Here is a 25,903-nt window from a genome sequence, read left to right as displayed (position 1 = left end):
TCTAAACTCTGAACTAACTGTGCATATTTTACTGTGGAGCCTTAGTAAGGCAATAAGTCTGCACCTCTCCTTAGCATATCCTACTGTTTACCCAGCTGTTGAAGTGGATATCATGGACAACATTGAGCCCTGTAAATCACTTTGGATTTAGGTCTCTGCTAAGAAAAGACATTAGGGAGGACAGGGAGGAAAAGAGTAGTGAGAAAGAGTTAAAGGAAGGAGAGTGAGAAAAAAAGGAGAGATAGTGAGGGAGGGAGGATGAAAGAAAAGGAGAGGAAGCGAAGGGGAGAGATAGAGGAATGTGTGGGGTGCACTCGGTACCTGCCACCCCAGATCTCTGAAGCTGACGTAGAGCTCGTGTTTCTTACATGCCTGCTTCTGATCAGCACTGCTGTTCTCTGGGGGAGAGAGAAAGAGGGGTGTAAACATTGTCAATATTATTGCATGGAAACATAGAACCTTACTGTACATGGAATCAGTCTATGTTGTATAGGCCTAAACCTTCAGGGGTAGTTCAAGGTTTAGGGACCTTGACCCTGTGCCTTCTGTATCCTTTGCGGCTTCCACGGCATAGAACACATGTGAGAGGGGACAAAGAGCCTGCACCCATCTCTTTCACCACTCCGTTCTCTCCCCTCTCTTTTCCATTCTCTCTCTCCCTCCACCCCTCCCTCCCTCTGGTAACCCGTAACCCTCACGGGTTCTGTGGAACATAAGTTTGTCCCAGTCAGTTGTTCGGATTGGGAATGATCATGAACGACTGGTTCTCATCAACTCTTAAAAAAAGACCATTCAAACTTCCAAACAGGCCCATTTGGCCCATGTGTGCTAGGCTGGTCCAGCCCCCACTCCCCTCACACACAGTGCAGATGTACTCTGCCACAAACGTGGGCCCTGCCTTCGCTTCATGTCGGGTTCTTGGCCCTGTCTGTCCACTCCGTAAGGCTCGTGTAAATAAACACGGCAGTTATTTGAAGCCCGGGCATTATGGTGTAATGTTTCAGAGCTCTGCATAAACACAGCGCTCTCACACCTCACACCGTAAGGCCCCTATGAACTATGTACACTCTGTTACGGGAGGTTCAGAAAAAAGACACTCTCACAGTGGTTTGGAGGGGGAAAATGTGTGTGAGTTGTGAGTGTATGTGTGTGCGTGTGTGCGCGCGCGCATGTGTGTGTGAGTTGTGTGTGTATGTGTGTGTGCGTGTGTGTCTGTTTATTGGCCCTAAGATATGTGGAGAATTCTGGTAAGGAGTCTGTATTAGACAGCAACAGCTCTGGCCTCCATCTGTCTCTCATTTCACCTGGAGCCAGCCATCACTACAACAGCGTCTACCAACATATCACAATGGCATTTCACTGCATTCCCTAAGCTTCCCTTACTCCTCCTCCCCCAGTCCCTACCTGCAATGTTGGCCACTCGCAGTGCCTCCTGGCCCTTGTTGGCCCCTTTGGAGCGGTTGGGGTTGCGTTGTTTGGTGCCCCCTGTTGCTGAGCGGATGCTGCGCAGGTGCACCTCGGTGGCTTTGAAGAAGGCCACCATGAAGGGCTGTTTATTCTGAGGACCACTGCGGCCGATCAGCCCTGCCAACCGCGGGTTCACACTCACACCTGCAGGGAGAGACACAGTGGACAGAGGGTCAGAGACATTGCCTGTGTGTGTGTGTGGTGTGTGTGTGTGTGTGTGTGTGTGTGTGTGTGTGTGTGTGTGTGTGTGTGTGTGTGTGTGTGTGTGTGTGTGTGTGTGTTGTGTGTGTCTGTGTGTGTGTGTGTGTGTGTGTGTGTGGGGGGTGGGACTATGTGTGTGTGACTGTGTATCTAAAGTGTGTGTGGTCCACTCAGTCTCTAATGAGAACCATTTCTTTAGTCTGTGTAATCCTGAAATGGATGTTTTCCCAAATATGAGGTTTTCCTCCCTAAATTCCTTTCTTTCTCTCTCTCTCTTTCTCTCTCTCTCTTGTTCTCTCGTTCACTCCCAGTTTAGACCTTGGAAACGTCAAGAACCAAAGTAGTACCACACATCAAAGAGAAACACTCTCTCCCAATGGATCTGACTGTGTCTAGGGTGTGTGTGTGTGCGTGCGTGCGTGCGTGTGTGTGTGTGTGTGTGTGTGTGTGTGTGTGTGTGTGTGTGTGTGTGTGTGTGTGTGTGATGTTCACTCAGAGGAATGTGCCTGTGATGATGGTGCCGAGGTAAACTCAGGTTGCCAGCAGCCCACGGCAACAGGACATCCCACGCGCCTGTCAGCACACGCCTGCCCATACTCCCTCCCAACACACGCACACACACAAAGACATACACACATACACACACACAGTCCCTAACATGAGACTGTGTCTGTTTTTCTCAACCTAACATCCTGCTATCATCGCTGAGATAACAGTCTCCTCAGAAACACTGTCATGCCGTGCTACTGATGATGCTGCTGCTGTTGTTATTGTTTGTCGGTGAGATACATCCTGCCATCCTGATATATCCTCAATAGAAATATATCCACGCTACATGTTGTTTGTTTTAATCTCTTCTGAATGGCTCATAATGATGATGAGGGTACAGTGAATGATGTTAAATAATGAAGGCCTGTATTCTCTATCAATGTGTTCTGTCTCTGTGCTGTGTGCTGGTAGAGCATGTGACATTGGTATGCACTGAGGTCATACTGTTCATGCGGTCTCGTGTCCTTAAATGAATCCAGACAAATAAAGAGGTGTAATGGGTTCACACTCAAAAATATGTTGCATAAAGCTTACTTCATTATTCAATGTTTTGAATTAGTTGCACTGCATCAGGGACAGCGTACACAGACGTTTCGGGAACCCTATCCCTGACGCAGTGAAAATAATGAAAAAACATAGAATAATGTAGTAAGCTTCATGCAACATCTTTTTGGGGGACCTGATCCTAGATCAGTACTCAGACGCTATATTGATATGGGCCAATGTGCCTATTGGGTTTGAACCCTCATACAGTTGTTGTGATTTAGAGAGCTCCCTCTGGGAGCTGGACCTGCTTCTAAGACAGTCTACTCACCGTCAGTGCTCTCCAGAGCCAGCTGCAGGCCCAGGTTGTGTCCAGGGTTCAAGACCCATTGGTTACTGGTCACTGTCAAGTCAAACACCAGCCAGCCGTCCTCAGCCGCCCAGATGACCCTCGAGTCCAACAGAAACAGGTCTGACTCCCTGGAGGAGAAACACACACACGCATGAGTAAAAACACACAGACAATCACACAGACAAACACACAGACACACACACACAAGCCTGCATATTTAGAAAGGACGTTTGATTGTGTGAGGTTAAGCGAGTGAAGCATGCGACTGAGGAGAAGAGCGAGTGAGGGAGCAAGATTAGGGTGATAGAGAATTAGAGGGAGAAAGAGAGGGAGGGAGGGGTCCAGATGGCGAGGCCCAGGGGAACACTTCATTCCCTTAATTGACAATAATGGCTTTATAAACGACTGCATACTGAACACACTGTCCATCACACATTGGAATTAAGGGGTAGAGCCAGAGAGAGGGAGAGGCAGAGAAAGAAACAGAGAACGAGGGAGAAGGAGAGAGAGAGAAAGAGAGAGAGGCAGAGAGAGAGAGAGAGGCAAAGAGAGAGAAAGAAAGAGAGAGCAAGAAAGAGAGAGGCAGAGAAAGAGAGGCAGAGAGAGAGAGAGAGAGAAACTCGTACATTTCCTCAGTGAAAACAATGTAATGAGCAAATGTCAAATTGGCTTTTTTCCAAATTACATTACGACAGACCACGTATTCAGCCTGCACACTCTAATTGACAAACAAACAAACCAAAACAAAGGCAAAGTCTTCTCATGCTTTGTTGCTTTCAAAAAAGCTTTCATCTCAAATTGGCATGATGGTCTATTATACAAATTGATGGAAAGTGGTGTTGGGGGAAAAACATACAACATTATCAAATCCATGTACTCAAACAACAAGTGTGTGGTTAAAATTGGCTAAAAACACACATATTTCTTTCACAGGGCTGTGGGGTGAGACAGGGCTGCAGCTTAAGCCACACCCTCTTCAACATATATATCAATGAATTGGCGAGAGCAGCTATTCCCAAACTGGGGTACGCAATGCCGTCGGGGGTACGCCAAATAAAAATGTGATACACATTTTAAAATAGTGCATTTAGATTTTCCAACAGGGCTATCCATTTGGGTGATGTTTTTTCTCGCCTGAGTAGCCTCTTTTCACTGCCAAAAATAAAATGAAACCATCTAGTGTTCAATCAAAATAACAACACAATGGCAAATACAGGTAGCCTAGTCAAATAATTAACATCCAATCACATTAACCATTACACTCTCGTGGGAATTCCACTAACGGTCCGTATGTAGCCAAATGTAGCTACTGCTCATTCCGTTTGCTCCAAAATGGATAAATGGTAAAAAAAAAGTAAGGAGACACATACCAGCTCAGTACTACACCTGCACCTATCAATGACACAAGTTGTTCAGCTTCCATGAGCACATCCAAGCAACAGTAATTCTACATTTATTGTTAGCCCAGCTAGCATGGACACTGACAGTTGTGAATCTGATGCAGCCGAAGAGCTACTGCCCCCTTACCCAGGAAAGCACCGACAGGGACGTTGGACCATCGAAGAAGCGCAAATATGATGAGAACTACATTGATTTGGGGTTCACTTATATTGGGAGTAGTGTCTTTCCTCAGCCACAGTGTGTTATATGTGCAAAAGTACTATCTCACAACTTAATGAAACATTTAGAAACAAAACATGACAATTTGAAAAATAAGCCGCTGGAGTTTTTGGAGCGAGAATTAAGACGACTTTCGAGTAGTAAGACATGTATAAAAGCAACAAATACCATTAATAAGAAGGGGCTAAAAGCTAGGCTAGGACAGGCAAGCCCCATACTATTGTGGAGGACTTAATTATACCTGCTGCCGTGGATATGGCTGCGACAATGCTGGGGGAAAAGGCCAAAAAAACTATACAGACAATGCTGTGAGGATCGACGCTGGAGGCAGGAAACAGGTACAGAGAGAACATTTATTAAACAACAGAAATGAAACAGGACAGGAACAGCGTCTGGACAGGGGACGAAATAGCGCCATCAATGCTGACACAGGGAACAAACGGGGGAGCAGACAATTATAGACGGGCAATCAACAACATGAAGGAGTCCAGGCGTGTCCAATGAGCGCTGCTGTGCGTCATGATGGTAACAGGTGTGCGTAATGAAGAGCAGCCTGGCACCCTCGAGCACCAGAGAGGGAGAGCGGGCATAGGTGTGACAAACACCTACATCAAACAACCCTGTTTCACAGCGCATCAGTGACATGGCAGGAGATGTTTTGAAACAATTACTGCTTCGCATACAAGCAAGTGAATTCTATGCATTACAGCTGGATGAGTCAACAGACTGGCACAGCTCCTGGTATATGTCCATTACGTTTATAGGGGGTAAATTAAGGAAGACATCCTCTTCTGCAAACCACTGGAAACCAGGACAACAGGAGAGGATATTTTTAAAGAACTGGACAGCTTTGTGACATCAACTGGACTTTGGTGGTGTAACGGTTTTACAACATACAGAAGTGCGCTGGTTATCAAAGTGCAAAGTATTGACACATTTTTTTGAATTAAGAGACAAGCTTAAAGTTTTCTTTACTGACCATAATTTTAACTTGTCTGACCGCTTGCATGATGACGAGTTTCTCACACGACTGGCCATTCTGGATTATGTTTTTTCTCACCTGAATGATCTGAATCTAGGATTGCAGGGACTCCCTGCAACTATATTCAATGTGCGGGACAAAATGGAGGCTATGATTAACAAACCTCTTAACGATCTACAGGATCGGTGTCCCACCCTCAGGACGGTTGAGCTAATGTGCGCTAATGTGATTAGCATGCCGTTGTAAGTAGCAAGAACATTTCGCAGGACAAAGACATATCTTATATGGGCAGAAAGCTTCAATTATTGTTAATCTAACTGCATTATCCAATTTACAGTAGCTATTACAGTGAAAACATACCATGCTATTATTTGAAGCGATTGAACAGGTATGTACTTGAAAATGTATATATTAACCAATTAGGCACATTTTGGCAGACTTGATACATACTTTTGAACAGAAATGCAATGGTTCATTGGATCAGTCTAAAGCTTTGCACATAAACTGCTCCCATCTAGTGGCCAAAATCTAAATTGCAACTAGAGTCCTAAGTCAGATAATGGCCTTTCTCTTGCATTTCAAAGATGATGGAACAAATACAAATACAAAAAATGCATGTTTGTTTCTTTGTATTATCTTTTACCAGATCTAATGTGTTATATTCTCCTACATTAATTTCACATTTCCACAAACTTCAGAGTGTTTCCTTTCAAATGGTATCAAGAATATGCATATCCTTGCTTCAGTTCCTGAGATACAGGCAGTTAGATTTGGGTATGTCATTTTAGGCAATTCTTTTTAAAAAGGGTCCGATCCTTAAGAGGTTTTTGGAACTCTTTTCTGTCTGCATTAACAAGGACAACACACAGGTCTTTCCATTGTTGTATGATATTTTGTGTGCAAATTAACTCTAGTTTACGGACAATGCCAAATGTGATATAGCAAAGCACCTAAGTGAGTTGGGTGCTCAATTATGCAGGTACTTTCCCAAAACCCACGACACAAACAACTGGATTCGATATCCCTTTCATGCCCTGCCTCCAGTCCACTTACCAATATCTGAACAAGAGAGCCTCATCAAATTGCAACAAGCGGTTCTGTGAAGATTTAATTTAATCAGAAGCCACTGACAGATTTATGGATTGGGCTGCACTCAGCGTATCCTGCGTTGGCAAATCGCGCTGTTAAGACACGGATGCCCTTTGCAACCACGTACCTATGTGAGCGTGGATTCTCGGCCCTCACTAGCATAAATACAGGCACAGACTGTGTGTGGAAAATGAGATTCTCTCCAATACAACCCAACATTGCTGAGTTATGTGCATCCTTTCAAGCACACCCTTCCCAACCTGTGGTGAGTTATTCACCATTTTTGATGAAGGTTTTATATGTAAGATGGTTAAATAAAGAGCAAAATAATTGATTATTATTATTATATTATTATTTGTGCGCTGGTCCTATAAGAGCTCTCTGTCACTTCCCACGAGCAGGGTTGTGACAAAAACTCACACTCATTCTTATGTTTAATAAATGCATATAGTGTGTGTGTGTGTGTGGCAGGCTTACATTGATGCCAAAAAACAACATTTGAGAGTGCGCTGACCCTGGTGCTAAAGGGGGTACGCAGCTGAAGGTTGAATGTTTGAAGGGGTACAGGACTATAAAAAGTTTGGGAACCACAGCACTAGAGCATACAAAAAACTATACATACCTCAGCCTAAACATCAGCGTCACAGATAACTTCCATAAAGCTGTGAACAAGCTGAGAGACAAGGCATGAAAGGCCTTCTATGCCATCAAAAGGAACATATAATTTGACGGATCAATTAGGATCTATCTAAAAATACTTGAATCAATTATATAGAACCCATTGCCCTTTATGGTTGTCTGGGGTCCGCTCACCAACCAAGAATTCACAAAATGGGACAAACACCAAATTGAGACTCTGCATGCTGAATTCTGCAAAAATATTCTCTGTTTACAACGTAAAACACCAAATAATGCATGCAGAGCAGATTTAGGCTGATGCCCGCTAATTATCAAAATCGTGAAAATAGCCGTTAAATTCCACAACCACCGAAAAGGAAGCGATTCATGAAACGTCCATAACAAAGCTATCACCTACAGAGAGATGAACCTGGAGAAGAGTCCCCTAAGCAAGCTGGTCCTGGGGCTCTGTTCACAAACACAAACAGACCCCACAGAGCCCCGGGACAGCAACACAATTAGACCAAACCAAATCATGAGAAAACAAAAATAGAAATACTTGACATATCGGAAAAAAAATCGATCAAACTAGAATGCTATTTGGCCCTAAACAGAGAGTACACAGTGGCAGAATACCTGACCACTGTGACTGACCCAAACTTAAGGAAAACTTTGACTATGTACAGACTCAGTGAGCATAGCCTTGCTATTGAGAAAGGCCGCCGTAGGCAGACCTGGCTCTCAAGAGAAGACAGGCTATGTGCACACCGCCAACAAAATGAGGTGCAAACTAAGCTGCACTTCCTAACCTCCAGCCAAATGTATGACCGTATTAGAGACACATATTTCCCTCAGATTACACAGATCCACAAAGAATTTGAAAACAAACCCAATTTTGATAAACTCCCATATCTATTGGGTGAAATACCACAGTGTGCCATCACAGCAGCAAGATTGGTGACCTGTTGCCACAAGGAAAGGGCAACCTGTGAAGAACAAACACCATTGTAAATACAACCCATATGTATGTTTATTTATTTTCCCTTTCATACTTTAACTATTTGCACATCGTTACAACACTGTATATAGACATAGTATGACATTTGAAATGTTTTCATTCTTTTGGAACTTCTGTGAGTGTAATGTTTACTGTTCATTTTTATTGTTTATTTTACTTTTGTTTATTATCTACTTCACTTGCTTTGGCAATGTTAACATATGTTTCCCATGCCAATAAATTGAACTGAAATGAGAGAGAGAGAGAGAGAGAGAGGCAGCGAGACAGGCGGAGAGAGACGCATGAGAGAGAGCAAGAGAGGCATAGAGAGAGAGAGAGAGACAGAGAGAGAGAGAGACAGAGACAGAGAGAGAGAGAGAGAGAGAGAGAGACAGAGAGAGAGAGAGAGAGAGAGAGAGAGAGAGAGAGAGAGAGAGAGAGACAGAGACAGACAGAGAGAGAGAGAGAGAGAGAGAGAGAGAGAGAAACACATTTCAGTGTCTCCTACTCCCCTTAAATCCTTGTCTAACTGTTCTAATGTGGGATGTTTTTCTCTTTTTCTCCTCTTTTCCTTTCTGATATTATATCCTTTCTTCTTCATGTATCCATTAATTCCTCCCAGACCAGGGTTATTCTACTGACAGAGTGGATAGTGTGTCATAGAGCTCTGGTTCACACACACACTTGTTTGTTTTACTATAAATTACATTTTCCCTAACCCATAACCTTAACCCTTTATCTAACCCTAACCCTAATGTTAACCCTAACCCTAACCTTAACCCCAAACCCCTATCCTTAAACCTAAAACTAAACCTATCCCCTAACCCTAAACCTAAACCCTAAGCCTAAAATAGTATTTTTCCTTGTGAGGACCGAATTTTCCTTATTTTACTATACTACTAAAACCAGCCCCCCCCCCCCACACACACACCCATACACACCCTCACCTGTCAATGTGTGCCTCCAGCACCTGGTAGACACTGATGCGGAAGGTTTCATTGTCAAAGCGTTCGTGGATGAAGTCCTTATAGATGCGAAACTCTGCAGTGGTGACCGCCTCCCCTTCGGGAATACGTGATAGGTCGAAACGGAACTCTCGGTGGTGCCGCCAGACGGGTAGGAACTCCGTATCGTGTTCAACTGGAACACACAAACACACACACAGGATGAGACAAACAGAACACCACAAACACAAATGCACACACACTATAAGGAGTCTGACAGAAGGTAGAACAGACAGGCAGGCAGACAGACAGACAGATGGACAGACTGTCTATCACAGTCTTGAGTCCTGACATATTCACCCTTATACAACCTTGGATGACGTAGTGAGACAGACACATCCATCCATGTTCTCCATGTGGTTCTCTGAATGGATGTCTCCTTCATGTAGCACATGGACTACACTGCTAGAGAGCTACATGTGGTGCTGGTGCTACAGCCTTATGATTGAGAGATGCATGTGGTGCTGGTGCTACAGCCCTATGATTGAGATTGAGAGATGATTGAGAGATGCATGTGGTGCTGAGAGCTTTACAACACTCTTTTCTCTCTGTTCCTCTCCGAACCCCAGAGACGCATCTCTCCTCTCCTCCTCTCCTCCTCTCATCTGGATCTCATGAGGTGGAGTACCCATTCACACCACATATGCGCACATACAGTTGTGGCCTAATATATTGGCACCCTTGCACTTTTTCTTAAATAATTCCCTATTTCTTCTCAAATAAGTTGAAATGTAAAAATAAAAAGTTAAGTTAACTTAAGTTTACAATTTTCAATTAGAAAATAAAGACAAATGGCATGGACAAATGTATTGGCAGCTAGTACTTGGTTACAAAACCTTTGGCCAAGATAACTGCAGACAAACGCTTATTGTAGCCATCAATGAGCTTGCTGCACCTTTCTACTGACAATTTGGCCCACTTTTCAGCAGCAAACTGCTCTAATTCCTCAATATTTAAGGGATGGCCTCCACCAACTTCTGTTTTCAGAGCTCGCCATAGGTTTTGGGCGTTTCAGATCTGGACTCTTTGCTGGCCACTCCAGAACAGTCCAGCATCTCTTCTTAACTATTCCTTGGTGATTTTGGATGTGTGTTTGGGGTCGTTGTCCTACTGAGAAGACCCACAACCTTCAATGGAGACCCAGTTTTTAGACACTGGGTTAACCATTGGACTAAAAAACATCTGATAATCTGAAGATTTCATGATGCCTTGAGCACATTCAAGGCTCCCAGTACCAGAGGCCGCAAAGCAACCCCACCGCATTTGTTGGCAGTTATCTTTTTATTTTTTTATTTCACCTTTATTTAACCAGGTATGCCAGATGAGAACAAGTTCTCATTTACAACTGCGACCTGGCCAAGATAAATCAAAGCATTGCGATAAAAACAACAACACAGAGTTACACATAAACAAACGCACAGTCAATGACACAAAAGCAAAGAAAAATAGAAAAATCGATGTATAGTGTGTGCAAATGTAGAGGAGTAGGGAGGTAGGCAATAAATAGGCCCTAGAGGCGAAAATAATTACAATTTAGCATTAATACCGGAGTGATAGATGTGCAGATGATGATGTGCAAGTAGAGATACTGGGGTGCAAAAGAGCAAGAGGGTAAGTAATAATATGGGAATGAGGTAGTCGGGTGTGCTATTTACAGATTGGATTGGCTGTGTACAGGTACAGTGATCGGTAAGCTGCTCAGACAGCTGATGCTTAAAGTTAGAGAGGGAGATATAAGACTCCAGCTTCAGAGATTTTTGCAATTTGTTCCAGTGATTGCCAGCAAAGAACTGGAAGGAAAGGCGGCCAAAGAAAGTGTTGGCTTTGGGGATGACCAGTGCAATATACCTGCTGGAGCGCAGTGGGTGTTGCTATGGTGACCAGTGAGCTGAGAAAAGGCGGGGCTTTACCTCGCAAAGACTTATAGATGATATGTAGCGAGGGCCAGCCAATGAGAGCATACAGGTCGCAGTGGTGGGTAGTATATGGGGCTTTGGTGATAAAACGGATGTCACTGTGATAGACTACATCCAGTTTGCTGAATAGAGTGTTGGGGGCTATTTTGTAAATGACATCGCCGAAGTCGAGGATCGGTAGGATAGTCAGTTTTACAAGAGTGTGTTTGGCGGCATGAGTGAAGGAGGCTTTGTTGCGAAATAGGAAACCAATTCTAGATTTAATTTTGGATTGGAGATGCTTAATGTGAGTCTGGAAGGAGAGTTTACCGTCTAACCAGACACCTAGGTATTTGTAGTTGTCCACATATTCTAGGTCAGAACCATCCAGAGTAGTGATGCTAGTCGGGCGGGAGGGTGCGGGCAGCAATCGGTTGAAGAGCATGCACTTAGTTTTACTAGCATTTAAAAGCAGTTGGAGGCCATGGAAGGAGTGTTGTGTGGCGTTGAAACTCGTTTGGAGGTTTGTTAGCACAGTGTCCAAAGAAGGGCCAGATGTATACAGAATGGTGTCATCTGCGTAGAGGTGGATCAGAGAATCACCAGCAGCAAGAGCGACATCATTGATATATACAGAGAAAAGAGTCCGCCCGAGAATTGAGCCCTGTGCCACCCCCATAGAGACTGCCAGAGGTCCGGACAACAGGCCCTCCGATTTGACACACCGAACTCAATCTGAGAAGTAGTTGGTGAACCAGGCGAGGTAGTCATTTGAGAAGCCAAGGCTATTGAGTCTGCCGATAAGAATGCAGTGATTGAAAGAGTCGAAAGCATTGGCCAGGTCGATGAAGACGGCTGCACATTACTGTTTTTAATCGATGGCGGTTATGATATCGCTTAGGACCTTGAGGTGCACCCATAACCAGCTCGGAAACCCGATTGCATAGTGGAGAAGGTTTGGTGGGATTCGAAATGGTGATCTGTTTATTAACTTGGCTTTCGAAGATTTTAGAAAGGCAGGGCAGGATGGATATAGGTCTATAACAGTTTGGGTCTAGAGTGTCTCCCCCTTTGAAGAGGGGGATGACCGCGGCAGCTTTCCAATCTTTGGGGATCTCAGACGATACGAAAGAGAGGTTGAATTGTCACGACTTCCGCCGAAGTCGGTCCCTCTCCTTGTTCAGGCGGCGTTCGGCGGTCGACGTCACCGGCTTTCTAGCCATCACCAATCCACTTTTCATTTTCCATTTGTTTTGTCTTTGTCTTACACACCTGGTTTCAATCCCCCAATTACTTGTTCATTATTTAACCCTCTGTTCCCCCATGTTTGTTTGTGAGTAATTGTTTGTCTTGTATACGGTCCGTTATTGTGGGCTCGGTATATTGTGTTGTATTTGTGAATACTTGAGTAAATACGTTGATTACTCATATCTGCTGTCCTGCGCCTGACTCTCTACACCAGCTACACACAGGCCGATTACATGAATAGGCTAGTAATCTAGGCAAAAGGTTGTGCAACCAATGGGTGCCAATCATTTTGTCCATGACATTTGTCTTTATTTCTCAATTAAAATTGTAATTTGTTGTGCGATGTTGAAAATCCAATAACAAGGTGTGGATACCAAACGTTTTTGTTGAATTTCAACTGTACACGCAGACACACACACTCACGGTATAAGTACGAGGATTTCCCCATCTCCACTCCTCTTCACCCCCCCAGATCCCCGGAAGCTATACCCCTGACCCTGACCTCTCATGTCCCAGCAGCATGTCCCAGAGGTCACTGCCTTGTCTGTCATCATCTCCAGGCTTTGCCTCCCCCTCTTCTCCCACCCCCACACAGAGCTAGCAACATTAGGGTTATATCTTTCATTTTGCATGGGGCCTACATGTACTGAATATTATGTGTCTCTGTCAATGTTGTCAAAGACACTTTGGAAAATGTGTCTGCTACATGACCAGTGCATGTGTTTTCCATCTCTGTGTGTCTCTGAGTCTATAGGAAGTCACTTGTGTCTTAGTTGGATCACAGAGAACTCCAGTATGATTTAATTTACTCTTCCCCTCCCTCCTTCCTCCCTCCCATCCCTCTCCTCCCCTCCTCTTTTCAGTTGTGATCAGGACAGAGCCTGATGACCTAAGCCCACCAACCAACCCTTTCTAGCACCCCATCACCCTGGTCCCCACTCAACAGCTCTTTATCAGACAGACCACCTCTGAACTCTGAGCAGCTTTGGCTGTACTGGCAAGGACACATCTCTGCCAAAGCCTACAGTCCACACACACACACACACACACACACACACACACACACACACACACACACACACACACACACATAAAGCGGAACATGCACAAACACACACATATACACACACACACAAAGGGAATACACACGCATAGAGCGAAAAACACACACACCAGTTTCATACACTGAGATGTCAGATGCCATTGTCCTTGTGCTGTACCAGCTGCTATGGACGTGAGTGAGCAAAGCTGATCCACTGAGGAGAACACATTGCCCATTGATGAGTGTTTGGACTCTATTCACTCTCTCCTGTCTCCTACTCTTTTAATCTCTTTATCTCTGATTCTTCTTTTTACTGTTATGGTAATTCTCCCTATCTACCCTCACTACTGTACCTCTTGATCACTTTGTCTCTGTTATTCATATCGAACACATAACACAGAGACAGAAACGGGGTTTGTGTGTGTGTGTGTGTGTGTGTGTGTGTGTGTGTGTTTGTGTGTGTGTGCTGATCATGTGTGTGTGTGTTGTACAAAGGCAGCACTGTCTGACTGGGCAGTGAGTGCAGGGTAAAGACATGGATCTAATTACTGTTGAATGTGGGACAGCTTTCTCTCTCTCTCTCTCTCTCTCTCTCTCTCTCTCTCTCTCTCTCTCTCTCTCTCTCTCTCTCTCTCTCTCTCTCTCTCTCTCTCTCTCTCATTACTGGGCCTGCTGGCTTCTAGGGTCCTATTGTCCTGGCTCTTCCATAGACACCCATAGTGTATAATGTGTGTGTGTGTGTGTGTGTGTGTGTGTGTGTGTGTATAATCCAGGCTGTTCACTAGAAATAGACTTCGATTTGAAAATGTCCTGAGAATGCCTATATGCCTTCCTTGGCGCTCACTAAAAAAAAGAACAACTATTGCCCAACACTGGCGCAAACTCATGATGCTCGGCGTCAAAGCACACTGCTCAGAACAAAGCGTGCTGCTATGACCTCTGCACCACGGCACACAATGCTCTAGCAAGAAAATACTTGAAATAGCAAGTTGTCTTTTAAGGAAAATTCCACCCCAAAATAATCTTTTGGCTGTATTTCTGTATTTTGAAAATGATATATCTTGAAAACTTAATGGCTGACGTACAAAACATTTTGGGACTATATCCTCAATGCTCATGAAACAAATACCTAAAAATAGCTTTTGGGTTGAGTTCTTCTTTAGTTATTTTTGTTTTAAGCTTTCCACAAACCATAGTCCTAACCTTATTAACCACTCGGAATGTGTCAAAAATAGACGTTCATCCATAATACGTAGAACTTCGAAGTGAAACTATGAGAACTTGTTGGTATAATCCACTTACACCCCCCCCCCATAAGTACAGCCACCCCATCCATTCCACACCTGTGCTATAGGCCTGCCATGTGAATGGGGGCTTTCATAATGCCACTTTCCTGAGTCATCCTTAAAAGGTTAAACTGAGTGTGTCCATAATACATACATTATACTACTGTAACTGACTGGAGCCTGCCAGGAGAGACATCAGGAACGCTCTCAGTGCTGCCAACACCTGCTCCTCTCCCCTCTTCTCTATTCTACCCTGCCCTCCCCTCCTATCCTCTCCCCTCTGGTTCCCTCCTCTCCTCTCCTCTCTTCTCCTCTCCTCTCCTCTCTTCTCCTCTCTTCTCCTCTATTCTCATCGCTTCTCCTCTATTCTCCTCCCCCCGACTAAATTTTCCCAGCTCACTATGAAAGGAGTTATAAAGCCCACCACTTCAGCTCATCAAGCCGACAAGTTGAAAAATCTGTCGATGTGTCCTTGAGCAAGGCACTTAACACTAATTTCCTCCAGGGGTGCTGTACTACTATGGTTGACCCTGTAAAACAACACATTTCACTGCACCTATCTGGTGTGTGGCAATAAAACATATATTTTTGTATGGCCTAAGCCAAAGCACATCAGAATCACAGTGGACAGAGCAGCAGCAGCATGGGTGTTTCCATCTCAGTGCTGCAGACAGTGGATGACATCCGCCACACTATGGTCTTCACTACAGCGTAATGGGTTTGGCTCTACTGTAAACAAATAGACATTGCAAACCTCTGCCCCTGTTAGTCTATTGCAGGGTTCCTCAATAGGTGGCCCACGGGCCAAATTCAGTCCATGGGTGATTTTATTTGGCACCGAAGTTTTCTGACAAAAACAATAATAACAAAATAATACTCATATTTTAAGGGAAATTATTTTGGTTGTTGGACATAAAATACTGTAAAATCACCAGGAAATCAGCCCAACTGGATTTTTATTTAGGAAATCTGTTCCCAAGTATTCCCACGCTTAAGGACAACAAAGTCAAGGTATTGGAGTGGCCATCACAAAGCCCTGACCTCAATCCTATGGAAACTTTGTGGGCGGAACTGGGTTGGCTATTTACAGATGGACTATGTACAGCTGCAGTGATTGGTTAGCTGCTCAGATAGCTGATGTTTAAAGTTAGTGAGGGAAATGTAAGTCTCCAGCTTCAGCGATTTTTGCAATACGTTCCAGTCACTTGGCAGTAGAGAACTGGAAGGCAAGGCAGTCAAAGGAGGTGTTGGCTTTGGTGATGACCAGTGAGATATACCTGCTGGAGCGTGTGCTACGGGTGGGTGTTGTTATCATGACAAGTCAGCTGAGATAAGGCGGAGCTTTACCTAGCATAAACTTATAGATGACCTGGAGCCTGTGGGTCTGGCGACGATTATGTAGTGAGGGCTAGCCGACTAGAGCATACAGGTTGCAGTGGTGGGTGGAATAAGGCACTTTGGTAACAAAATGGATGGCACTGTGATAGACTGCATCCAATTTGCTGAGTAGAGTATTGGAAGCTATTTTGTAGATGACATCGCCGAAGTCGAGGATCGGTAGGATGGTCAGTTTTACTAGGGTAAGTTTGGCGGCGTGAGTGAAGGAGGCTTTGTTGCGAAATAGAAAGATGATAACTCAGTTTGCTGTTTTGAAAGTCTCTGAAAAAGTGTTCTATTGAAAAGTTTGTTTGTCTACCTGACATTCTGTATGTTGGAAGACGTGTGCTGAAAGTTTTGGAAAAATAGGATACAAATCTGAATTTGTTTCCAACCCCCAATTTCACCACTGTAGAATGACCCATATTGTGTGTGTGTGTGTGTGTGTGTGTGTGTGTTCGTGTGTGTGTTCGTGTGTGTGTGTGTGTGTGTGTGTGTGTGTGTGTGTGTGTGTGTGTGTGTGTGTGTGTGTGTGTGTGTGTGTGTGCCTATTTTAGGCTTAGGGGTTTGGAGTTAGGGTTAAGTTTAGGTTTAGGGTTCAGGATTATGTTTGGGGTTAAGGGTTAGGGAAAATAGATTTCAATGGGAATAAAATGTTTTGGTTCCCATGAGGATAGTAAAACAAATGTATGTCTGTGCGACCTCACACGTATGCACACTCACTGAGGCCACCAGAATTCCAAGCCACCAGGGCTGACTTAGAGAGCTCAGCTGTGCTTACTCACACGCACGACTCGGGTTCCCTCCCTTCTCCTGCCATCAATTTTAACTGTAAATTTTAACCATAAATAAGAGCGAAGAATCAAGAGAGCTAAAGCAGTGATGACATGGGGAAGCCCCGCTAAACCCTAGTCAGTCAGCCCAGGCCCTACTCAGCTCCAGGGCTTAGTTCTCCTCCCATGGCCCTCACTCTCCTCCCGCGGCCCGGCGCAGGTGCACTCCCTCTGGGGAGAAAGCCAGACCTGTTCCCTTGGCCTGGAGAGCAACCTCCCGCCCCTCCACTGTAAAAGCCCTTTATCTGTACTTCTTAGAACAGCTGGGTGCAGCTGCATGTGAACACTCCCACAGTAACCCTTTCTTTCCCCCCTCCCTCTCTTCATTCATCCTCACTTTTTCTTTCCCCTTTACTCGCTTCAGATGAGTCTCTCTCTCCTCTGTTCAGTAATTCCATCTCTACTTCACTCTTTTCCTACTGTGCGGTCTTTCCTTCTTTCATTCCTTCCCAGACAATGAAAACACCCCCAGCATGTAGCTATGTCCTCTCTCTCTTTCTAGTCTCTATTCTCCCTTTTTTTCCCTCTCTCTCTCTCTCTCCCTTTGGTCTCTCTCGTTCTCTCTCAGCCCCTCCCTCTGTTTCTCTCTCTGGTCGGTCTCTCTCTCACTCTCTGTCAGCCCCTCCCTCTCTCTCCCTCTGTCTCTCTCTCTCTCTGGGGCCATTACAGTATGGCAGTCATTAGAAGCAGGGCAGAGGAGCAGTTAAAGCCAAGCGGGCACATTTATGACTTCCTCTGGGAGGAAGTGACTGGTCATCGAAATGCTTGCCCCACCTGTGTTACACAAATACACACACAATGTATGTATGTGTGTGCGTGTGTTTATCGATGCGTGCGTGTGTGCACGTGTGTGAGTCACTTGTCTCCTCTATGAACCCATCATGCTGAACGGTAGTGGTCCCGGGCTACCCTACTCTACTATGAAGGAACACAAATGCACTTATACTGCAATGCACACAAACACACAAGTACACACACAAACCCTTGATACACCCCCACACATCCCACATAGACACACTGGATGTGTAAAACAGCTGTCATGTATATCACTACAAAAATTATTATGGGTGTGTTTGATCCATAATTGGATATACACACGTGCACGCACAAAGCGCATGCGCACACACTAATCCACTAACACACGACACCACACGGTAGCATGACTTTAATTTACTTTAATGGACCGTGAACACATTACTGCTTCACTCATTAGACCCCTCATTCTTTTCTCTTTTTTTTCTGTTTTTCTAATTTACAAGGAAACAATTCTGCTATTCCAACACAGATGTACAGTATGTCTTTTAACAAGATGATGGATGTGGTTATGATGTGGGTGTAGAGATCAAGACCTGCAGATTGAACCCACCACAACAGAGTTGCAATGATGAGGAACCTTCGACAAACATTCAGTACCGCACACCTGGCACACAGATGAAGGTTACCATCAATACCTTCTCAATAAAGAGTGAACCCATTTCTGGAGTACTGCCCAATGTGACCATACACCCCAGCTTCGATGCTCTCTCATAGACAGTGCCTAAAATAAAACGGTGTCTATCTTATCTGAATTCAATGACTCTCCCAGCTCCTCTGCCTCCTCTTTCCCTCATAAAGAGAAGAGTAAAGGAGAGCCACTTCAAGCTTCTCCCTTATACTGGGAATCTCCTCTCACCCTCCCCCTTCTCCCCCTGGGCCAGTGGACCCCAGACACTTCCCTGAAGCTTATATCTCCGGAGCAACAGGAGAAAGAACTGACGGGTCACATTAGCTCAAGTGTCTGTTCAGAACCCTCACACCCCTCAGTCCTGCACCGCTCGCTTCCGCTAGCCAATGGGGGGGCAGCTCACCCCCACCCCCATGGTTCATAAAGGGATTAAAATGCTTCGTAGGGTCAGCCCTAAGATCCTTATCACACACACTCTAACCCGGAGATCACTGACTGGAGCACTGCAATTACCTTAGCCCCCCCCCCCCCCACTCTCTTTCTCTCTCTCGTCCTCCTGCAGACGATGTTGATGGAGACACTTCAAATCGTTCTCCACCAATGTTTTAAAACACTGTAGAAATAACAATAAGTGTGTCACATTTTCCATAACCTCCAGAGAGAGGTAAAGGGTGAGAGAGAGACAGCGAGAGAGAGAGAGAGAGAGAGAGAGAGAGAGAGAGAGAGAGAGAGAGAGAGAGAGAGGGGAGAGATAAAGAGAGAGGGAGAGAGATAGATAGATGAGGAGATGGGGAGAGAGAGATATTGGGAGAAAAAAAGAGGGAGAGAGAGAAAGGGGGAGAGCAAGACAGTGAGAGAGAGAGAGAGAGAGAGAGAGAGAGATGGGAGAGAGAGGGGAGAGAGAGAGAGAGAGAGAGAGAGAGAGGGAGAGATGGATGGATGGATGGGGAGAGAGGGAGATATATAGAGAGGGAGAGGGGGAGATCACTCAACATCTTTATCCTATAAAGAGGAGGAAAGGTTTGATCTCCCGGGTAACGGGTGACTTCCCGCAGCAGACTGATTACCGCGTTAGGAAATATCCTGCCCACTGGGGACTACTGATGACATCATTGCTCTGTGACGTATTCATACTGCCTGACGGCGTTACAACACAGTTCCACACTAGAACCTCGCCACTCTTAAGACCCATTAACCACAGGATGTGGTGTGTGAGCGTGCGTGTTTGCACCTGTGCGTGTTTCCACCTGTGTGTGCTTGCCCCTGTTAATGTGAGTGTGTGTGTGTTTGCGCCTGTGTGCAGCTTCTAGCCCTTCAGAGAGCTCTGTGTCTGGGCCGTTGGTTGTGACCTCGGGGATTTACAGTACCACCACAGACCCACTGCATGCACGGGGCTCCCTGGAATGTCTCTCGCTGGCCAGACACAGAGCTAACACTCCAACTACCTGTACTCAAATCATCTCCTAGACAAATTATTAACATCAGCAAGAGATTTCTAGCTCAATGAAGCAATGTCTGCCATAAAGTGACAATACATCAGAATTCCACATATTGGAGTTGTATGCATAGATAGACAAGCTGTAATGGAAGCTGTATGTCAGTGGTGCTGGTGCTGTGGTGTCTGTCTCAACACATGTTGAGGAAGTTGGATAAAGGAGTGTACAATAACCAGCTCTACTTCCTCTTGATGTCACCACTCTGAGAGACATAGAACCACGGTCATTTAAAGTTTTCCCCTCTCTTTTCTCCTTTTCTCGTCTTTTTTACGTTCTTTAATTTAACGGCCGCAGCAACCACACCCTCTTCAACCAGCCACGCCACCTCTTATTATAAGCTTAAGGAGATTCTATACGCACACACACATGCACGGATGCACACACACACTTACATAAATGTACGAGCACAGACACATGTAGACACAGACACAAACACACACGCACAATGACACAACACAAGAAGTCCCAGTGTCTGTAAATTATTTGACTAATTTACCCCAATTCCAGAGCGGCATCCTCATTACACATGATGAGCATACTGGCACCCTCATTTAAAGAGCTTGTTGTTTATTTAGTTTAATTATAACCATTCACTTTCCAAATAAAATAGTTGAGAAAGGGAAGTTGTCCAACGTAAGTAGTCCAACTGCCTTCCCAAATAAACCCAAAACTGACACATCAAATTCGTATTTCACACTAAATCGACGTGATATTTCGACACTTGCTTACAGTTGTTGCTTTTACAAGATTCGATTTGGCTGTTTGTGCCAGTTGGAGAATCTGGTAGGCATTACAGCCTTCTGCTAACGCAATCTTCCGCAAGAACAACCAACACACACACACAGCATCTGGTCACAGGGCAGGATGGGTGGCTCCTGACTTTCTTACTGTGCTTAATGCACACACACACACACACACACACACACACACACACACACACACACACACACACTCCACTCTGCCTTTCAATCTCTTCTCCTCACCCTCAGTGCTCCAGCACGGCCCATAAAGCAGAGTTCTGAGCCTTGTGTTTATTTGTTTTCCCAGCAGTGTGGTTGGTAACTGTGTCCCTGGCTTTGCTCTGTCGCACATCTGGCCTCTCTCTCTGGGGGTAAACGCTGCTCCATGCTGCCCTCCGTGGAAGACAAGGGCACTGGGCTCATTCTGACTTCCATTCACTAAAACTCAAGCTCCTTGCCTGCTGTGGAGGTATAAGAGACAGATCATGTGATGCATCCACCGCAAGGCACAGTTACCAAGATACAAGAGTAGCTGATGTGAAGGTTGTATACATGCCTATCATCACTATCCTATAATTTTCTCCAAGTCTGTCTCCAATTCAGAGATCGCTCTACTTGCTCATTTCCCCCCCAACCCTTCTCTCTACCTCTCTAACCTCATTCTGCTGTGTTTATGAGCAACCTCAGGGGTAAATTATGTCAGCAGCATACTCCTACACTGAAAATGGCCCATGTTCAGTCTCAGAGAGAGAGAAAGAGGGAGACATGATTTAGAAAGCCTTGTGTTGTTGGCCGCAACATTCCTGGCCTTGAATGTGTGCCGTTCGTAATTTCAGCCAAGCAAGAACACCCGCTGCTCCGTACATCTGGGTCTTTTGACAACTCGCCACATTGTCGAGTCCCACCCGCAGACTGTTTCATCACCACTCACAGCAAGTGTCTGGGACGGTCCAAGAGTGAGGAGACGATGTGCACGGCCAGATGTCAGTCTGTTTGGAGATCTACGGATGAACATAGAATTCTAGGACTTATAGAGCCAAGGGTATGGACCTTGATAAATAGTCCATGTGTTGTGTGGTAGCCTAGCAAAAACTGTGAGGATGCATTATTTTGCTTCTCTGTGGTATATTAGGTGCTTTAACTCGGTATGAAGCATTGAAACAGGTGGGTGGAAAAGAGGACAGCAGCAACGGTATGACTGTAATCACCTGAAGGCAGCAGTAGCTACCTGAACCAACTATTATTTTTTTTCACTCTCAGTTAATTATTTCCTGTCCACAGAGGACCTAAAATATGCACTCTGACACAAGTGTGTGTGTGTGCGTGTGCCTGTACTTATGTACGTGCGTGCATGTGAGAAAGTGAGGAAGTGTTGACATGTTCTGTCTGGCGGTTGGGAAGGGTTGAAGCCCTAGAGTAAGGGGGCAGAGTTGGGGGTTGAAGACAGAACAGTAGAGAACACTGTTGGGAGTAAGCTATGACTAAAGTTTGGAGGAGGTCAGTGTATTCTGGTAGGTTTGAAGTTTCACGTTTTTTATGTCACATGCACAAGTAGAGTGAAATGCCTTTCTTGCAAGCTCTGAACCCAACAATGCAGTAATTAATAACAATATAATACTACAAATAACATGAAATAGAAGAAGACAACCGTAAGTAAGCATACTACAGTGCATTCGGAAAGTATTCAGACCCTTTGACCCAGCCTTATTCTAAAATTGATTTTAAAAAATGTCCCTCATCAATCTACACACAATACCCCATAATGACAAAGCAAAACAGGTTTTTACACATTTTGCAAAAAAAATTAATGTTTATCTAAAATATCACATTTACAGTATTCAGACCCTTTAATCAGTACTTTGTTGAAGCACCTTTGGCAGCGATTACAGCCTCGAGTCTTTTTGGGTATGATGCTACAAGCTTGGCACACCTGTATTTGGATGGGGAGCGTCACCGCACAGATATATTCATGTCTCTCTAGAGATGTTCGATCGGGTTCAAGTCCAGGCTCTGGCTGGGCCACTCAAGGACATTCAGAGACTTGTCCCGAAACCACTCCTGTGTTGTCTTGGCTGTGTGCTTAGGGTCGTAGTCCTGTTGGAAGGTCAACCTTCACCCCAGTCAGGTCCTAAGTGCTCTGAAAGACATTTTTATCTAGGATCTCTCTGTACTTTGCTCTGTTCATCTTTCCCTCGATCCTGACTAGTCTCCCAGTTCCTGCCGCTGAAAAACACTCCCACAGCATGATGCTGGCACCACCATGCTTCACCGTAGGGATGGTTTCCTCCAGACGTGACACTTGACATTGAGGCCAAAGAGTTAAATCTTGGATTCATCAGACCAGATAATCACCATTTAAGAATCATGGAGGCCACTGTGTTCTTCGGGACCTTCAATGCTGCAGAAATGTTTTGGTACCCTTCCCCAGACCTGTGCCTCAACACAATCCTGTCTCGGAGCTCTACGGACAATTCCTTCGACCTCATGGCTTGGTTTTGCGCTGACATGCACCATCATCTGTGGGACCTCATATACAAATCATGTCCAATCAATTGAATTTACCACAGGTGGAGTCCAATGAAGTTGTAGACACATCTCAAGGATGATAAATAGAAACAGGAAGCACCTAAGCTCAATTTCCAGTCTCATAGCAAACGGTCTGAATACTTAAGATATTTCTGTTTTTTATTTTGAATACATTTGCAAAAATGTCTGAAAACCTGTTTTCGCTTTGTCTTTATGAGGTATTGTGTGTAGATTGATGAGGAAAACATTTAATTTGATCCCTTTTAGAATAAGGCTGTAACGTAACAAAATGTGAAAAAAGTCAAGGGGTCTGAAAACTTCCCAAACGCACTGTATATACAGGGTCAGTCAGTTCCAATACAATGTTTACAATGTGCAAGGAAAATGGAGTGATATAGGTAGATATGTATAGGGGTAAAGTGACTAGGCATCAGGGTATATGATAAACAAAGTAGCAGCAGCGAATATGATGATTGTATGTGAGTGGGTGTGCGGGTGTGTAGAGCCAGTATAAAATGTATGTGCATGTTATGTGTGAGTGAGCAAATTTTGGAGTGACTGTTTGCGTGTGTGTTGGAGTGTGTGTGCGCGCAAGTGTATAGGGCCCTGTGAGTGTGCATAGAGACAATGTAAAAATAAAATACAAGGGTCAACTCAGTCCGTGTAGCCATTTTGTTAGCTATTTAGTTTTCTATTTTGCAGTCTTATGGCTTGGTTATAGAAGCTGTTCAGGAGCCTGTTAGTGACAGACTTGATCGGTTACCATGCAGAGGCAGAGAACATTCTATGGCTTGGGTGGCTGGAGTCTTTAATGATTTTCCGGGCCTTCCTTACACAACGCCTGATATAGAGGTCCTGGAGGCAGGGTGCTTGGCCGCACTGATGTACTGGGCTTTCCGCATCACCCTTTATAGTGCCATGCCGATCGAGGACAGTGCTATTTCCATACTTCTGGTTTGAGTGTGTGCGTGTGTTTGCATGCTTGTGTGTGCTTTGTTATATGGTGGTGCAAGCAGTGGTGGAAAAGTACCTAGTTATCATACTTGAGTAAAAGTAAAGATACCTCCATAGAAAATGACTCAAGTAAAAGTGAAAGTCACCCAGTAAAATACTACTTGAGTAAAAGTATTGGGTTTTAAATATACCTAAGTATCAAAAGTAAAAGTATAATTGATTTCAAATTCCTTATATTAAGCAAACCAGACGGCACCATTTTCTTGTTTTTTTATTTACGGATAACCAGGGGCACACTCCAACAGTTAAACATCATTTACAAATGAAGCATTTGTGTTTAGTGATTCCGCTAGATCAGAGGCAGTAGGTAGGACCAGGGATGTTTGCTTTATAAGTGTGTGAATTGGACCCTTGTCCTGTCCTGCTAAGCATTCAAAATGTAAGTACTTTTGAGTGTCACGGAAAATGTATGGAGTAAAAAGTACATTATTTTGTTTAGGAATGTAGTGAAGTAAAATCCAAAGTTGTCAAATATACTGCTCAAAAAAATAAAGGGAACACTTAAACAACACAATGTAACTCCAAGTCAATCACACTTCTGTGAAATCAAACTGTCCACTTAGGAAGCAACACTGATTGACAATAAATTTCACATGCTGTTGTGCAAATGGAATAGACAACAGGTGAAAATTCGAGGCAATTAGCAAGACACCCCCAATAAAGGAGTGGTTCTGTAGGTGGTAACCACAGACCACTTCTCAGTTCCTATGCTTCCTGGCTGATGTTTTGGTCACTTTTGAATGCTGGCGGTGCTTTCACTCTAGTGGTAGCATGATACGGAGTCTACAACCCACACAAGTGGCTCAGGTAGGGCAGCTCATCCAGGATGGCACATCAATGCGAGCTCTGGCAAGAAGGTTTGCTGTGTCCAGAGCATGGAGGCGCTACCAGGAGACAGGCCAGTACATCAGGAGACGTGGAGGAGGCCGTAGGACGGCAACAACCCAGCAGCAGGACCGCTACCTCCGCCTTTGCGCAAGGAGGAGCAGGAGGAGCACTGCCAGAGCCCTGCAAAATGACCTCCAGCATGCCAGAAATGTGCATGTGTCTGCTCAAACGGTCAGAAACAGACTCCATGAGGGTGGTATGAGGGCCCGACGTCCACATGTGGGGGTTGTGCTTACAGCCCAACACCGTGCAGGACGTTTGGCATTTGCCAGAGAACACCAAGATTGGCAAATTCGCCACTGGCGCCCTGTGCTCTTCACAGATGAAAGCAGGTTCACACTGAGCACGTGACAGACGTGACAGTCTGGAAATGCCGTGGAGAACGTTCTGCTGCCTGCAACATCCTCCAGCATGACCGGTTTGGCGGTGGGTCAGTCATGGTGTGGGGTGGAATTTCTTTGGGGGGCCGCACAGCCCTCCATGTGCTCGCCAGAGGTAGTCTGACTGCCATTAGGTACCGAGATGAGATCCTCAGACCCCTTGTGAGACCATATGCTGGTGCGGATGGCCCTGGGTTCCTCCTAATGCAAGACAATGCTAGACCTCATGTGGCTGGAGTGTGTCAGCAGTTCCTGCAAGAGGAAGGCATTGATGCTATGGACTGGCCCGCCCGTTCCCCAGACCTGAATCCAATTGAGCACATCTGGGACATCATGTCTCACTCCATCCACCAACGCCACATTGCACCAGAC

The 25,903-nt window shown here is 45.0% G+C and overlaps 1 protein-coding gene across 1 annotated transcript in view; it reads right to left on the bottom strand.

Annotated features, from left to right (window-relative positions):
• Positions 1-25,903, bottom strand: part of LOC115166148 (bone morphogenetic protein 7) — a 35,715-nt gene that overhangs the window by 1,441 nt on the left and 8,371 nt on the right. Inside the window, exons 2-5 of the mRNA XM_029719885.1 lie at positions 9,306-9,498; positions 3,032-3,180; positions 1,405-1,611; positions 322-398 (exon numbers count right to left, since the gene is read on the bottom strand). Coding sequence (XP_029575745.1) covers positions 322-398; positions 1,405-1,611; positions 3,032-3,180; positions 9,306-9,498 — 626 coding nt within the window. The remainder of the gene's footprint in view (positions 1-321; positions 399-1,404; positions 1,612-3,031; positions 3,181-9,305; positions 9,499-25,903) is intronic.

The sequence above is a fragment of the Salmo trutta genome, chromosome 28 (genome assembly GCF_901001165.1).
Source record: "Salmo trutta chromosome 28, fSalTru1.1, whole genome shotgun sequence".
In the NCBI taxonomy this organism is placed as follows: Eukaryota; Metazoa; Chordata; class Actinopteri; order Salmoniformes; family Salmonidae; genus Salmo; species Salmo trutta.
Note: the sequence above shows the minus strand (reverse complement) of the source record. Positions and strands in the feature narration are given on the sequence as shown.